General features: G+C 44.6%; 1 protein-coding gene across 6 annotated transcripts in view; it reads left to right on the top strand.

Moving 5' to 3' along the window:
- The first annotated feature begins 4,871 nt into the window (after positions 1–4,871).
- The window catches only part of TBC1D2B (TBC1 domain family member 2B), a 30,151-nt gene continuing 19,936 nt past the window's right edge, over positions 4,872–15,086 (top strand). For 4 of the 6 annotated variants that reach the window (XM_085515779.1, XM_085515777.1, XM_085515778.1 and 1 more), the window contains exons 1-2: positions 5,303–6,378; positions 12,452–12,605. In XM_085515779.1, the coding sequence (XP_085371905.1) occupies positions 6,058–6,378; positions 12,452–12,605 (475 nt within the window). In that variant the 5' untranslated portion in view covers positions 5,303–6,057. Of the gene's footprint in view, positions 4,892–5,302; positions 6,379–10,898; positions 10,971–12,451; positions 12,606–15,086 lie in introns of those variants that run through there. The other 2 variants (XM_085515781.1, XM_085515780.1) reach the window with 2 other exon arrangements.

Raw genomic sequence — 15,086 nt, 5'->3', positions numbered from 1 at the left:
GCTTGTCTTAGTAAAGCAAAGCTGAGAGTCTTATGAATCCTATGGTGAAACTCCAAAATCCTGACTCAATGTCCTACAAAACCTCCCTGCTTTCCCTCTCCTATTTACATAAGTTAGATAACACAGATGGCTTTTTTGAGTTGGTAGCTGATCTACCCCTGTCGAACCTAATGATTTACAAAATAAGTGTAAATCTTTGTGATGTTGGTTCTTATTAATCTCCATTTTACGTCCCACTAACAAGGGGAAGATAACAAAGTGTAGGCAGAGGAAAAAGAGTCAAGGACACGTCCCCAGTTATCTACTGATAGATTTATCCCTCCTTGAGGCAGGACCTTCAATCACCTCTGTGACTGCTGAGGTAGCCATTTTCTAAACTCATTTTTCAGCTTGAAAATCCTTTATAAGGTCAGGAGGAAAAGGCGATTCTGGTGGTGGTTTGCATCAAGATTTGTCTGTGATTTGCTTTCTGTCTCCTTTTAATATTCTTGCTAATTGTGATACTGTGGTGATATTGCTGGCTACAAGTTTCCTCTTGAGTTAATTAAATGATGTTGTCTCCTTTTTAATTAAAACTTAATGATTTTTCTTGGCTCACCATGGAAGACTGGATTTTTGTTGCTACCAGCTTTGACTTACAACCACCTGTGATGTGTGGAAGGAGTTTCTGGCTGGCCTGTGAGTCCACATCAAGCAGTCCTTAATTTACACTTTTTAGTGCTCCCAATGAAAGTCTGACAAAAAGGAAAGGTGGTAGTCTACAAGAAACCCCATGAAATCAGAGTGCATCTATTTCATCTTCTTTCACTTCTCAGAAGAAACCGATTGTTCATTAATTCATTCTTAGTGAAATAGCATTTGGAAGAGCAGCTTATATGTCTACATCTCACATTAAGCAAATAATTCATTTATGCCAGTACACAGCCGCATTGTGATGGAGTATCTATCTGATAACTGCTTGCAGTTAACTTGGGTAAACCATCAAAAGATTCCAGATAAAAGTTTGATTGCTAAAGCCATTCACTGCTTCAATAAGTTGCATATTCCACCAACTTTGTGATGAGTTCATATATATCGTAAAGGGTAATAGGAACACATGCTAAGAATGCATTATTGCTAGCTGTAAGCCAGCTGCCCTCAGGCTGATGACATATCAATATGCAGTATGTTCTGTGAAGCATAAGCTTTGTTTTACATCTGGTATTGCTGGCGTTATATAAAGTGATGCTGCAAAGGGTTGTTAGGATTTGAGGTGGACAGAGCGGAAAACATTGGTCTTTGATAAATCTAATTGTTCTTGGAGCAATTCTGAACGTAAAACCATAGCTTAGTCTTTAAGGACTAGCATTCCCCTATCTCAATCATCTATATTTTACATCTTCTAAGATAAAGATCTCTCTTTCTATAAGTAGGCTGAATTTCTATTGATACTAATGTAGCAGGGCCAGAAAACCTGTTTGCCATGGCCTGGTAAACCCAATACAGACAATGTTCTGTTGTAAAGTTTGGCTCACACTGCCAGCAGAAATGGGTACTGGAGACCAGCTGTCTGCATACGATGGGATAATTTTCCCCTTGCATTTTCTCAGATCACATTGTGTTTTGGTAGTCTTGGAAAGGAGCTGAGTTTTGTTTGGGTCCAGATGTGAGTGATGTGACTTACTCTTCATTCTGTATTCCCTTGAATTTTCTCATGCTTCCTGTCTCTTTCCAGAGCCAAAGTTCCAAAACAGAAACCTATAGGAAAAGCTTCCCTGGTGATGTTTGTCTTGAACAGAAACAAACAAATACATATCCTGCAAAATAGTTTTCTTATGGCCAGTGTAGCCTGTGCCCAAGACCAAAGGTTCTGCCTAAGTCTGTGTACTTTTAGATAAGCTTTTCAATTACAGATTCTTATTTAAAGCACATGTAAATGTCTTTCAGTTTCTCATCTTTAATTTCTTTTGATCCCGCTCGGCCTTGAGAAATGTGTTTTCCCTTTGCTAGAACACTCAGTTTCTTTCTTGAAAAGGGGTGGCCCCGTGGTAAGGTAAGAGTGAAAAAGCTTTGAACAACACTGATTAGCAAATAGCTCATGTGACCATCTGCTGTAACTTCTAACTAATATCTGTAAGCCTCACATGGTCCACATCAGAAGAAAATGTCTTTTCTTAAGCATTTGGGATGGAATTCTTACAGCTAACGTTTAAACACTGCAAGATTTGCTCGACATCAACACCTGCTGTTCTGCCAGTACTGCAAGAAGGAAGCTGGAGCAAAGAGACTTCTCAGCTGTGGCATATAATCCATGTGTGGATTAAACTGAGCATGCAGCTACAGCTGAGAGTTCCAGGGAATTCTCCTCCCTCCACTCTGACAGTGCAAAGGTAGGCTGCTGACCCCAGGAATGGGTATGAATTATGAAGTACTCCAGTATGGATTGTACGTTTTGTCTTCTGTTTTCTCTCTCTGCTCCTGTTTTGCAGGATGGCTTTTCAGCATTTCCTTTCTTGTTCTAAGAAAATTGGACTTATGGTCAAAAGTGATTCTGGACGTCCTTCCAGTGTATGTCTGGGCTCATCTTTAAACTCTTCACCCCACTGTGACTTAAGCTGCCTGTACAAAGAAGAAAAGCTCCCTTAAGCAGGCCCCTACTATGTCATTATTCACCCTGTTAGATAGTGCATGTAGAACTTCTACTAATCCTTGTAGCACACGGTGCTTCCATGTAATATGAATAAAATTATAGAAGGATTACATAAAATCTTTTGTTAAAGTCTGCCCTACGATCTACTCTGGTCTTTCTTTTTGCTGGTCACTTATCCACTGGGAAGCAGAGATGAGTTACACATGGAAAGAAGCTCCACAGTAAGTAGCTGAAATAATGAAGCCTCGCTGTTTCTGTGTCTTTTGCCCATTGATCTTTTTTCTTTCTTTCTGTCAGCAGTGCAGTGAATTCATCTGTTCATCATCTACAACATTCCCATCAAACTTTGTCACCGTTCTCTAGCCAGGATGGATCTATGTGGAGCCAACAATTACATGTGTTTGGATTGTCCTGTTCATTGCTACAGTGAGGTACTTCTGGCTTTTATATTCATTAGGGGTCTCTCTCTGTTGATTCTCCTCTACGTGCATACCAATTTCTGTGGGTTACTTTACGGGTCAGGTTACAGATGTGTGGCTACAAATCAACCCTGAAATGTGCAATTATTGCTTCTTCATATTGTTCTTAATAAGATGCGGTGCAACAGAAAGTCAAAGCAATGCATCTGGTACTTTGTGCATTCAGCTGTTTTTATGTGGGACTGCTAAGTTGAAGTAGATCTTTCCAGCTGAATCAGAAAATACAGATAATCTTCCCTGTTTATTCAAGGCTTGTGTCTCTTTTTCCATTTGGAGAAGGAACCACAAAGGTAGAATGTGAAAGAGGAAAGGGGCACCACCTACTGGTCACAGAGTGATCCCGGGGAACGAAAATGGCATGAAATCCTACCATGTTAAAATGTACGGACCCTGCAGCTCTTGGCTGACCTGTTTGTATATAAGGAAAGAATTTGTTCTTGAAATGCAGTAACAGGGTGTTCCTCGTGGGCACTGCAGAGGCAGGGAAACTCTGTGTGATGCAGCTGAAGGAGGATGGTTCTGGCATTACCAGAAGCAGTAGTTGGAGGATCTTTTGCCTGTTTGTCTCCTGTGTTTTTGTTTTTTTTTTAAATAAAAAGCTTAGGAAAGATTTTGGTTCCTGATCTCCAAAGAGTTTAAATATCAGTAGGCCAAAACCATTCACTCTTTAAAATGGTGTAGTGTTGTGTGTGAGTTCTATACACAATCACCCCAAAGGAGACTGAAAATGTTTGTCTTGGCATCAACAGTCACACAGGGCTTGCAAAATATTTTATTAGAATAGAATAAAAGTAACAATTTAACCTGTATCTCAACGTTTGGACTGATACTGTGCAATTCAGGGCTTGAGGGGACTGAGCACCTCTCAACAGGAGGGGAATCCCATCTTTGGGATGTAGCTGTATTTGTTTGCCTGACTTTTGCTAGCAGCAGAATGTTACCTGTCCCACTCGTGCATTCAAACATTAGGACCTGAAAGGAAGAAGAAGGGCAAGTGTTGTTTCCATGCATGTTTCCTGCAGCAGTTTAGAAATGTGCTCCTGTTATTTACCATTCCCCATCTGATCTGTTTCGAAAAAGGTTATATACCAAATAGGGAACCGATGTCCCCAGGAAGGGGAACTTGTTTACATGAATCAGCTGTAAAAAATAGGGGATTCTCCTGCTTTGTGTGTTGTAAGGAAGCTGAGCAGCAAGCTGAAAAAGGAGAAGTACTGAGAGCAAAAGTTTTGTGGGCTTACGAATTAATTCTGTGAGTTGCTGGGAGAGAGGATTATTGATCGGTGGGGATCTGGTGTTTCCCACTTGTAATTTGTGTTCTGGCACAAACCTGCTGAGAAGGAGAATGATGCTATGAGAAGAACATGAATGCTTTGTGTTTGGAGAGGAATACACTGTGCAGAATGTAAGCGAGAAACCCAACTTGTCAGGGTCACTCCTAAGCAGGATCAGCCCTGCTTATTTTCCACGTTTCCAAAAAACCTCCCAGCTTTGAACAGAACAGAATCAGACTTTCTAGTCTGAGAAATAGAAAATAAAAGTGCCTGGCCCTAATTTGCAACATTTAATCTTTTGGTGCGTCACGCTTCTTGTTGTGGGAATTGACTGGGAAGACTTACATGCCTTGAGTTCTGTAATGTAGCAGCTTCATCTGCTGGCAGAACGCTGCCTGTTTCCTCACTTGAAACATTTCTTATCAGTAGGTGAAATCCAGAGACGAGAACTGCAATCCCTTACAGCAACATCCAAGTGGAACCCAAGGACAACCATGCTGAATATTCAGGTTCTTTATACCCTTTATATCCTATAGTAGAGGATGAAAATGTTGTCTGGTATATGACATAGTTATTTTTTACTGGGAAAAAAAAAAAATTAAGGGATTTAAAAAACAGAGTAGGAAACTTCTGAAAATTTAGGACTTCTGGATACTTGGAGAACTTCCAAACTGGCAGAACTCAGTTCATACATAGCACAGTCCTTACAAAAACACCACTGCAAACAGCAGCTCCAGCCACTGCAACACCTACACTGACACCAAACCTTTTGTGGTGTCCTCCCTTCTCAAGCTAAACAAGTCCAGCTCTCTCCACTTTTCTTCATAGGAGAGATGCTCCAACCCCTGGGAGTCCTTGTGACCCCCTCTGAACCTGTTCCAAAAGCTCAGCATCATTTTTCTTTCATTATTTGTTTGATGTTGATGTTTTTATTTGTAAAAATTCAGGCTGTTGATTCCAGCTTTAAGTATTACATGCAATGTGTACTGTGAGCTCTTCACTGTGAGTGTTACAGAGGTTCTTTATTAACAGTGGAAGTCCCCTGCAGTCCAAAATGGGACAAGGGGTTCAGAGAAACAGAACAACAGGCACAGTTCAGCCTGGAATCATCACACACCTAAAACCTGTGAGCTGCAGCTTTTTCCCTATTGCTGCCTGTGTGCTCTGTAGGTTTTTTGCCATAAATAATAGCATCTGGGGTGGAATTCAACAGGCCTGTCAATGGGCAGAGGGGTGAGGGTTCACTGAGTGTGAGGTGTGTTGCACAGAGGTGTGTGCTGCTGGCAGCAGCGTTCCTTCCATTACAGCTGCAGAGCTGGAGAGCCCCGATGTGAGATTGCTCCCCACGCAAGGCGAGAGAAGGGCCGGAGCTGACTGCAGGCCATACACGCTGTGACAAATACTTTCTAATGTGGTCGCACAACTGCCGAGCCCGGTCACAGCACAGTACGAGGCACACAGCGGCCAAAGGGGCGTGGCACGGCAGCGGTGTTGGCGCTCATTTCCCGTCCGGGGGCCGTTCCCCGCTCCGTGCCGTGCCTCAATCCCGGCAGCGCAGCTCGGCCCGGCCGTTCCGTTCCGTTCCGCTCCGCCTGCAGCCGCGGGGCGGGCACTACAAGTCCCGTGAGGCGGCGCGGCTCGGCCGCTCCCTGCGCGGCGGCGGCGGGGCGAGGCGATGCCGGCGGGCTCGGAGGGGGACGAGGGCCCGGCAGTGGAGCAGGCCGGGCCCGGCGCTCCGAAGCTGTGCGGGTACCTGCAGAAGCTGTCGGGGAAGGGGCCCCTGCGCGGCTTCCGCAGCCGCTGGTTCGTCTTCGACCCGCGGCGCTGCTACCTCTACTACTTCAAAGGGCCGCAGGAGGCGCTGCCCCTCGGGCACATCGACATCGCCTCCGCCTGCTTCAGCTACCACCAGCCCGAGGCCGCCGCAGCCGCCGCGGGGGACGAGGCGGCCGCCTTCGAGGTGCACGGGCCGGGCGGCGCCGTGGCCGTGCTGAAGGTAGGCCGGGCTGGGCGGCACAGCGCGGCCCCGCGGCGCTCGGACGGGCCGGGGCTCCCGGAGCCGCCCCTCCCGGCCCCAGCCGGGGCTTCCTGCGTGTCTTTCGGCTGCTGGTTTCCGGGAGCAGAAACGATACTTGGCAGACGCGGGGTGGGTGCGCGGTGCCAGGCGGCCCCGGGCGCTGTGTCAGCTGTTCCTTAGCGAGCTGCTCCCCAAGAGCCGTCCTGCACGGAACGGCCCCGCTCTGCCGGCTGCGTTGGGCGGGTTCTGCGGGACAACGAGCCCGAGGGGCGCAGCCGGGCCGGGGCCGGAGCCCTGGGGCTGCCGCTCGCTGCCCGCCGCTTGTTTTGAACAGCCGGTGCGTGGCAATAGCCTTCGTCTGTGCTTTGGGAGGAAGGAACGGGAGGGAGGATGTTTCCTGATAGCGGAGGCCGTTATCGTGTGCATCCCGCCGGCAGCAGACTAAACAGCGGGCGGGATGACTCCTCTGGTTGTGGCTCGGGGACACACACATACACACACACACACAGAGTAAGTGGAGAAATTCTTCCAGTTGACAAGTAGAAACAAGCGCTCCTGTGAATCCATTACTGCTCGTTGCTCTCCATGCACACACTTGGCTCTAGGAGCGAGATCTGTGTGTGCTTTCACATGAACTGCTCTCTTTGCAGCAAGTTCCCCAGGACATGGTTATAAACAATCTGTAACACTGTTAAAATCCAACGGAGGAACTTCCTTTGGGGGCCTGGATGAGATCTTCCTGATACGCTCATATAGCAGCAGAGATTTGAACAACGATCATAGCTGCTGACGCGGCACAATGGGATTGATTGCATAGTTGTTTTTTTCCCCAAATTGTAAGCACTTGTAAGCATTTATCAGAATCAGCAATCATTGACATGCTTTGCTGAGGAGTAAATAAGTTATCCAGCTGGAAAACTAATGTGGTGATCATCAGAAGTATACCTGGTAAAGCCGAGCGATGCACTCAGCAGTTCTGCATGTAATGGCTCATAAAAACAACTTGTTTTTTTGTCCTATAGCCATAATCAAAGTGTTTGTCCCTTTCTGTGAGCCCACACATCACTCTGAGCGTTCATCTTGCAGAAGTAAAAGCAGCAGACTTGGTGTAGGGGTTGGTTGGTTTGTTCTTTAGCTGCTATTGAGTGATTTCTGTTATTTATTTTGCTATGGAAATCTCCAAGAAGGCACATAGTGCCATGAGTAACCCGTGTGCAACAGTGCTGCAGCAGCAGCCCCAGGCACAGGGCTCACATTGGCCTCAGCTGTTGTGCACAAGTGTAAGCAACAGGAGGTTTCCTTTTTAATGTTGTTCTTGTGGTACCTTTTAGTCTGGGACATTACTCTGCCCTTCCTTTCCTTGATGGTTTCTTGCTGTACTCTTTGGGAAAGAACTGCTGTGAGTTGAAGCTCTCTGCGTTTCCCTTATGGAGACAGAGAAAAGCCAAGGTCAGTTGCGTAACATGCAGAAGTAATTTTGCCTCTTCTACCCCTTATATTGTTTCAACACTTGCCTTGAAGGAGCCAAGTGGTTGCCTTTAAAAATGGTATCACATCATAAGCACTTACATAATAAATAAGGAACAAGGATAAAATGTGAGAGATGTTAGGGGCCAACTGGCCTTCAGCAGCTGTGTGGTTCACCAGGGGTGAATCCAAAGCCTTAGCTTTGGGGGCTGGAAGTAATTTTCTTCTACCCAACATGGTAGATCTTGAGGGCCTATAAAAGTACACCGTAGCTAAGTTGGCTAGAAATAGGAATGAATTTGGGATAGGAAAAACAAACCACCGTCTGATCCAGTCCCTGTTGAAAACAAATGTGGTTTCATTTATGAAGAAAACATTGCACACAGAGCACGAGGGAGAAAATCAAATGAAATGTTGCCTTCGCCCTCTAACTCACATGCCTTATTTTCCTCAATTTGCTGCTTGTTCAGAATTTCCAGATCTCATGATCTGCTCTTTCTCATTCAGTGTCTTCTCAGCTGAGAAGAGCAGTAAGAAATAAGCAACTGGAATTCCAGATTGCAGTGATGGTGCTGTTCAGGAATGCATTATTTCTTCATAATGCCTCATTTTTTTGTTAATGCAGTGATTTCATCATCTGGATTGCTCAGTCTTTGTGATTTAGTGGGAACTGAGGACAGTGTGATATGCTTGTGGTTTGTTCCTCAGTTTGATAGCAGTCTGACAAAAAAGCAATCTTGTTCTGTAGCCTGATTGAAGCAAGTTGAATTGAAGCAAGTTTTGTTCCTAACCTCATTTGTAAAGTAGTGTCTGTTGTGGCCACTGGCGTTGTTCACTTGCTCCTGAAGCAATGAAACACTAATGTGGGGTGATGCTCTGTGTCTGCTCACATGGTTGAGTTCTGTGGGGAGAGGGGTGAGTTGGAGGCAACGACACAGACTAATTAAGGAGATAAACCAGCAACCTTCTGGAGATTTAGTGACCAAGTAGTTGATATTCCATGCAGTGCATTTTGTAACCCAAGCCCTTGAAAGGATCAGACACCAAATTCAGTGAAACTAGAGCGAGTTGGGAGCTTCTGCTCCAGTTTATCAGTAATCTTTAAAGCAGTGATTAATAACAGAGCGCTCATGCACCGTTTGTGATGTTACGAGCTATAGTAGCCTGTTGTAGGCTGTTTGTGTTATGTATGCCCTGGAAGAAGGCAGGTCCTGCAGCATCCTTCATGCAATGTGGAGCAGAGGGTTTTAAGTAAATGATAACCATTTTCCATCATTTCTGTTGAAAAACAGCCAGAACTGTGTCTCTCATTAGTTACCTTCCCTTCTGCTGCTGCTACCTGTGAGTTGGCAATAGCAGTTCCTTGTCAGGCCCCAGTTCAGTTGACAGTTCCAGTTCAGATGACAATCTTGTAAGTCTGAGGCCTCGTACATCTCTAAGATGTGAACTCTCTTTACGTTGTTTCAGGACCTGTTCTGTTGTGAGGGTATCACCCTGTCAAAACTAATGGGTGTCATCTTGCAGATACAGATGTGTTATGTTGTACGGAGGTGACGTTTACTGCATCCTTCCTTATATTCTGTTTATGGTGGTTTTCTTCCTGTAAAAGATGCCTCCCTTGAAATGTCACTGCCTGCTGTGGCTCTGTCTCATTGAAGAGCCACACAGTAGTTGAGTACAACTGGAGGTTCCTTGCCAGGGCTGGTCGGTGTGGCTCTTGGTTGCATGTTCTGTCTCAGATGGTGACCAGCAGCCAAATGCTGAGAGAAGCCATGAAAATGAGGCAGGTGTGGGAGAGTTCCCTTCTCTGACAGGTGAAATGGCTGTGTTTAAGTGTTTATGGAATGGCTGTGTTTAAGTGTTTATGGAATGGCTGTGTTTAAGTGTTTATGGAATGGCTGTTTAAGTGTTTATGGAATGGCTGTGTTTAATTGTTTATGGAATGGCTGTGTTTAAGTGTTTATGGAATGGCTGTGTTTAAGTGTTTGCAGGTTTCCCTGTTGTTTGTTTAGGAGGAGGGGAAGAAGGAAACTTGCCTTCCATTTGATGTTTGGAAAGAAAAATATCTTGTCAATTTCAAACAATATGATCTTTAAAGACAATTTTATTGAAACAGGAGGCCATCTTAACAGGAGGATTCTCTTATAATTCTTTAACTTGTAAAGTAAATAATTAAGATATCTGCATAAAACTCAGCCAAAAGTGTTCAAAGGAAGCAGAAATCTCCATAACAAAGAAAAGGAAGGCCGTGTATTTGGAGGAAGGAAGGTCAAGCAACAAGTGGGCTGCAGCAGCAGCAGGGTGACAGAGCCTTGGAGAAGATGACTTAAAACAGAGAGGGTGAGACTCAGGGTGCACTGTGGTCCTGTTTTACACTGCAGGACTGTGCCTGCTGAGCCCCGTGTGTCAGTGCCATCGCTTAATAGGGTTTGTATTTGCTGTCTAACAGAGAACAGGTGTAAATGGGAACTGGAAAGCAACAGCAAGCCCGCAGCTCCAAGGAAATGAATTTGGTTTTACTAAGCAGCATTAGCAAGTGGGTAATGGTACGGGATGTTAGCGGGACTCATTAGGTTGAACTAGTCATGGTCAGGAGTTAATTGTAGGTATACGTTGTGTTGCCTCATTAGCGATGTTGTGGTAGTGGAGAGAACCACCTACGTGTTGCATCCTGTGTTAGTGGAAGCTCTTTGAGGACTCAGTGGTTTGCTTGAGCTCGAGCACGGTAAAGTGGGCAAGGCCTGTGTGCAATTCTAAAGGAAGTATAGGTTCTCAGCTGTACTGGAAATGGACACTTGCTGCTGGGTGAACCTCCAGAGGAAATCCTTTGGTGCTGGAGGTGGAAGGGAAGCACGTATGCTTTGCAGAGTGCAGCTGGGTGTGTGGGTTGTGTAGGTCCTACTGTGCCGGTCACTCCAGAAGTGCCCATGACGTCTGTGTGTGTTGGCTGAGCAGTGTTCTGATTCTCTGACACTTCCTGGCAGGCCTCACAGACACATTTAAACTGGTTTTTTTCCCCTCTCTTCTTTAAGGCAAATACTTTTTCCCCCTGGGTGCCTGTGAGCAGGGAAGACTAAATAGACTGAAGTTCTGTTCTGGAGCAGGTGTGTGTTGCTTACACCTACGTCATACCGAGGGAGGTGAACCTGCAGTGTCCTCTTGTGTCACTGGTTTATTTCACTGCTTGGTTTGTGATATTTGTGCTTACTTGCTCAGATTCCCACATTTTGTGCTGTGTTGTGCCTTTGATCTGCTGAGAAGATCTGCAGCATCAGCTCCAGGAATTACTATTTTGATTTTCTAACCAGCACTTAAGGTATTTCTGTGCAGAGGAAATGGCACCTTCACTCTTTTGCAGCTCTGCCCTACGTAGGCGTCCTTTTCAGTTGTATTGAACAGAATAGGAAGCTTCTAGAAATGAAGTTTGTCTGAAGCTCAAACAGCCATTTGCCCAGGCAGTGGTTTTTTTTATTAGTAATGCCACCAGGCCCTTGGGGAGCAGTTAGGAGAAAGATGAGCTGAAAGCTGAGCCCTGTGTGTGCTTAGGGCCATAGGATCACCAAGGTTAGAAAAGACCTCCAAGACCATCCAGTCCTACCATCTGCCTACCACCAGTGTTTGCTGCTACACTGTGTCCCGTACAGGCCTAAGGACTCAGGCGAGTGTCTGTTCACAGTGTTAACTTTGTACTCCTCAACATGCCATATTACCACTGTGGAGTGTTTGTTCTAGATTGGATGTTGAGTGTATATTTTGTAACAAAAATAACTCTTGAGGGAGGCACCTGCAGTGTCATTTGCCATCATTGAGTCTCTTACTGGTATCTGTAGGCCATGATTTGACACATTTTGACATGACTCCTGCAGATGTGATTCAGGCTGAAGCTTAAAGATGTTTGATCTGTGTCATTATGGTGAATGTAGGCTTGTAGATTAAATGTTTGTATGTATTATTAATACACCCTCCCTATAGAAGGTGATGATGGTACCATCAACTAACGCAGTGAGTAGGTTTAGTTACAAAAGAAGGTGGCATCACAGCACCTTCTTATGTTGTTGCTTTCTGATGGTTGCAAAGAAAACGAAGTAAGGAGAACAGGAATTTTTCTGTGCATGGGGCTTTTTCTGTGATGTGGAATTGTAGTTGTGTCTGAAAGTGCTTTGTATGTGAAATGTAGCACTCTGCTGTGTTACCAACAGTGCTTTATATATGAGATGTAGCACTCTGCTGTGTTACCAACAGTGCTTTATATATGAGATGTAGCACTCTGCTGTGTTACCAACAGTGCTTTATATATGAGATGTAGCACTCTGCTGTGTTCGCTAATGCTTGAGTCTGATACTGGAGGAAAAAAAACCTGCTTGCAACTGCTATGGGAAGGTGGATTTGGTATGGAAGTCAGGGTACGTGCACAGCATGTGTTGAGTCCATTAGTGATTATTTCCTTTAGATCATCCTTGATTGGGATAATCATAATTTGCAGACCAGCTAAGAGATGTTGCTTTCTGTATTGTGCTTGGAATTAGCAGATTCAGAGACCAGAGATGGACTGATCTCATTACTGCTCTGCTTCTCTGTGCTGCAGGCTGCAACCCGTCAGGATATGACCTACTGGCTTCAGGAACTTCAGCAGAAGAGGTGGGAATATTGTAACAACCTTGATGCAGCCAAAAGGGACAGTCGGACGTCTCCTACACCGAGTGACTTTTCCAAAGGTCTTGTTGCCAAAGACAGTCCCGGTAGGTGGAAAATCTGAGTGAAAATGATGTGTGTTTCAGTTTGATATCTGTTAATGGGCAATAAACAGTGTGGAGGAAAGGTGGAGGGGTAGTGTCAGGAAGTTCTTTGTTGTATCTTGTTCTTAAGTAACTATTTAACCTTTGCATGTGTTGGTGCTGCTGAAGTTACTTGGCATAAGTGTAATTTGATGTATGATTTTCTCTCTCTTTTGAAACCCCTTGATTTCTTTAAAAATAGATTTTACAGTGGTGTCAAACACAATAAAATGTAGCAGTGTGCTGTATGAATTGTTCTGTGCTTTGCCTTTACTGCTGTGACATTTCTGAATAGTCTGATTCCTGGATTGTTACACAAATGGCTTGTTTATCTGTTACCAATAAATAAGACTGCATTAAGAAATCCTGTTCTTTGCCAAGTTAAGCATATTAGTTAATCTCCTTGAGGTTTAGATTCTGATTTGAGGTCAGACATACTTCTTCAACAAAGGTTGTGTTTTATTAATTTCAGTTTGCTCAAATAGTCAAAAGAAGGTTAAGATGCCTTTGTCCCCTCCCTTCTGCGCTCTCCCATGTTAGATCCCGTGAGACTCTGTTGTCCTCTAACCCAATTTACTGCTTTCATTTGAGAGCAGTTGCTTGTGACTGCTTGCTCAAGCACAGCTGGCCTGAGGAACTCAGCCTTTTGTTCCCTGTGCTGATCTAATAGCTGCCCACTGCTTGAAAGGCTGCCCAGACAGACAACTTTTTCTCCGGGTTAGCTTTTGGCCTAACATAGCATCCTGATGTACTTTACTTCAGGGACAAATGAGAGCTGGGGTTAGTGTGGAAGAGATGGTGGGAATGTGAAGTGGGATGGTTTGATGGTTTCTGGTGGCAGCCCGTTTGATTATCAGCTTGTCAAGCCATGTGCTGCAAAAATACACATATTGCTGCTGCTGCTGCCAGAAATGGTCACACGGTTTTGTTCTTCTGAGCCTTTCTGGTTGTACCAAAAGCCTCTCACTCTGCTGGGCACTTAGTCAGGCTTTCTTGCATTGTTTGTGGTGTCTGATGCTGTGCTGAGTTGATTCAAGTGGAAGCTTAGCCAAGAGGGAGGGCTGGGTTTTGTTCTGTTCTGTTTCCAGCTGGATTACTGAATGGAATATGTTTACTATACAGTCAGGTGACTTGCAGAGCTGGTCCAGGGGAGGGAGCAAGGTTTAGCAGCTGAAGATGGAAGTCAGAGTAGCAGAAACTGGAGTGCCCTCTTCTGGGAGCAGATCACTGGATCAGATACATTACAATGGTTTGACACCACACCTGTTCCTTCTGCTACTTTCCTCAGCATTCAAGTGGCGTGAAATGCATCTGGTGGCTCTACTGCTTGTGTAGATACTGTGCCCTCAGTCCTGCTTTGCTTGGGGTCAAGGAAAAGCAAGTGAAAAAGGCCCATCACTTTGGATCACTGGCCTAATGTCTCTCTTTCTTCCAAGCTGTTGGTTGGGCTTTGCTGAATCAGGAAGCTAAGCAATTTGTTATAGGACTGCGATGGATGGTGTGTGTTTACAGTTTGTAGGGCTGGGTTTTTTTGGTGGTTTTTCCAGTGTATTAAATCCACTGCAAGAAATGTCTGGGAATACATGGGCTGAGAAGGCACATCCCTTTTAAGGACAGCTGGCAGTTAAGCTGCATTACGTGTAGTTTCTGACTGCATCTGTAGCATCTTATTTTTGAGGACAGATCGCAATGATGACTTTAACATCAGTGGAGCTCTTGAAGTGTTGGGGAGAGTGGAAAAACCTGAATGATTCTTCTTGCTTTTTAAACAGGTGCTGCAAAGGTTTCCTGTAGGTTTTGAGGTCTTTTTAAGGGCCTGATTTCAAGCTGATGGTGAATCTACATGTCTTGTTTAAAAAAAACAAACAAAAAAAACCCCCAAAAAAACAGCAACAACAAAAGCCCTGATTGTGCATTCAGTGACTTTGATCATCGAATCCAGTACTTCATACTGGAGCATACAAGTTGGTTTCATTTGCTTGTGCTTCGGTACAGGTGCTATTGGTAGCATTTTGAATGGGAAGAAGTTCGACTTCAGTCCAAAAATAAAATTGCTTACTGCAGCTTTGTCTATTTTTCTGTTACCTAGTACTGGATTTGTTACCTAGTCTGTAGTCCTTCTTAGCAAAGAGCCTGTAGTAATGTTATTAGTTAGTTCTTCTGTACTTTAAGTAACCTTCCAAAGCACAGGTATCCAAGTGTTAAGATTAGCTGTGACTTGAGTTTTCATCTTTCAGCTACTGTTATTCTTAAAATACCTGTTAAGCCATTCACAAACAGGCATATTGATCTTCCCTTGTTGCTCACTGTAGGAGGTGTGGGCATGGGTAATATCAGTCAATGATTTAAAAACAAAACCCAGTTGCTATGTGTTGTATGTTGGGCTTTTTGGTTGTTTTTCTTTCCTCTTGGCACTGCTCTGCATGTCCTCATAGGCAAGAGATT

The sequence above is a fragment of the Coturnix japonica genome, chromosome 14 (assembly GCF_054131305.1).
Source record: "Coturnix japonica strain WE chromosome 14, WE-NBRP24, whole genome shotgun sequence".
NCBI classification, from domain to species: Eukaryota; Metazoa; Chordata; class Aves; order Galliformes; family Phasianidae; genus Coturnix; species Coturnix japonica.
The sequence above is the reverse complement of the archived record's forward strand: the minus strand, read 5'-3'. Positions and strand labels throughout refer to the sequence as shown.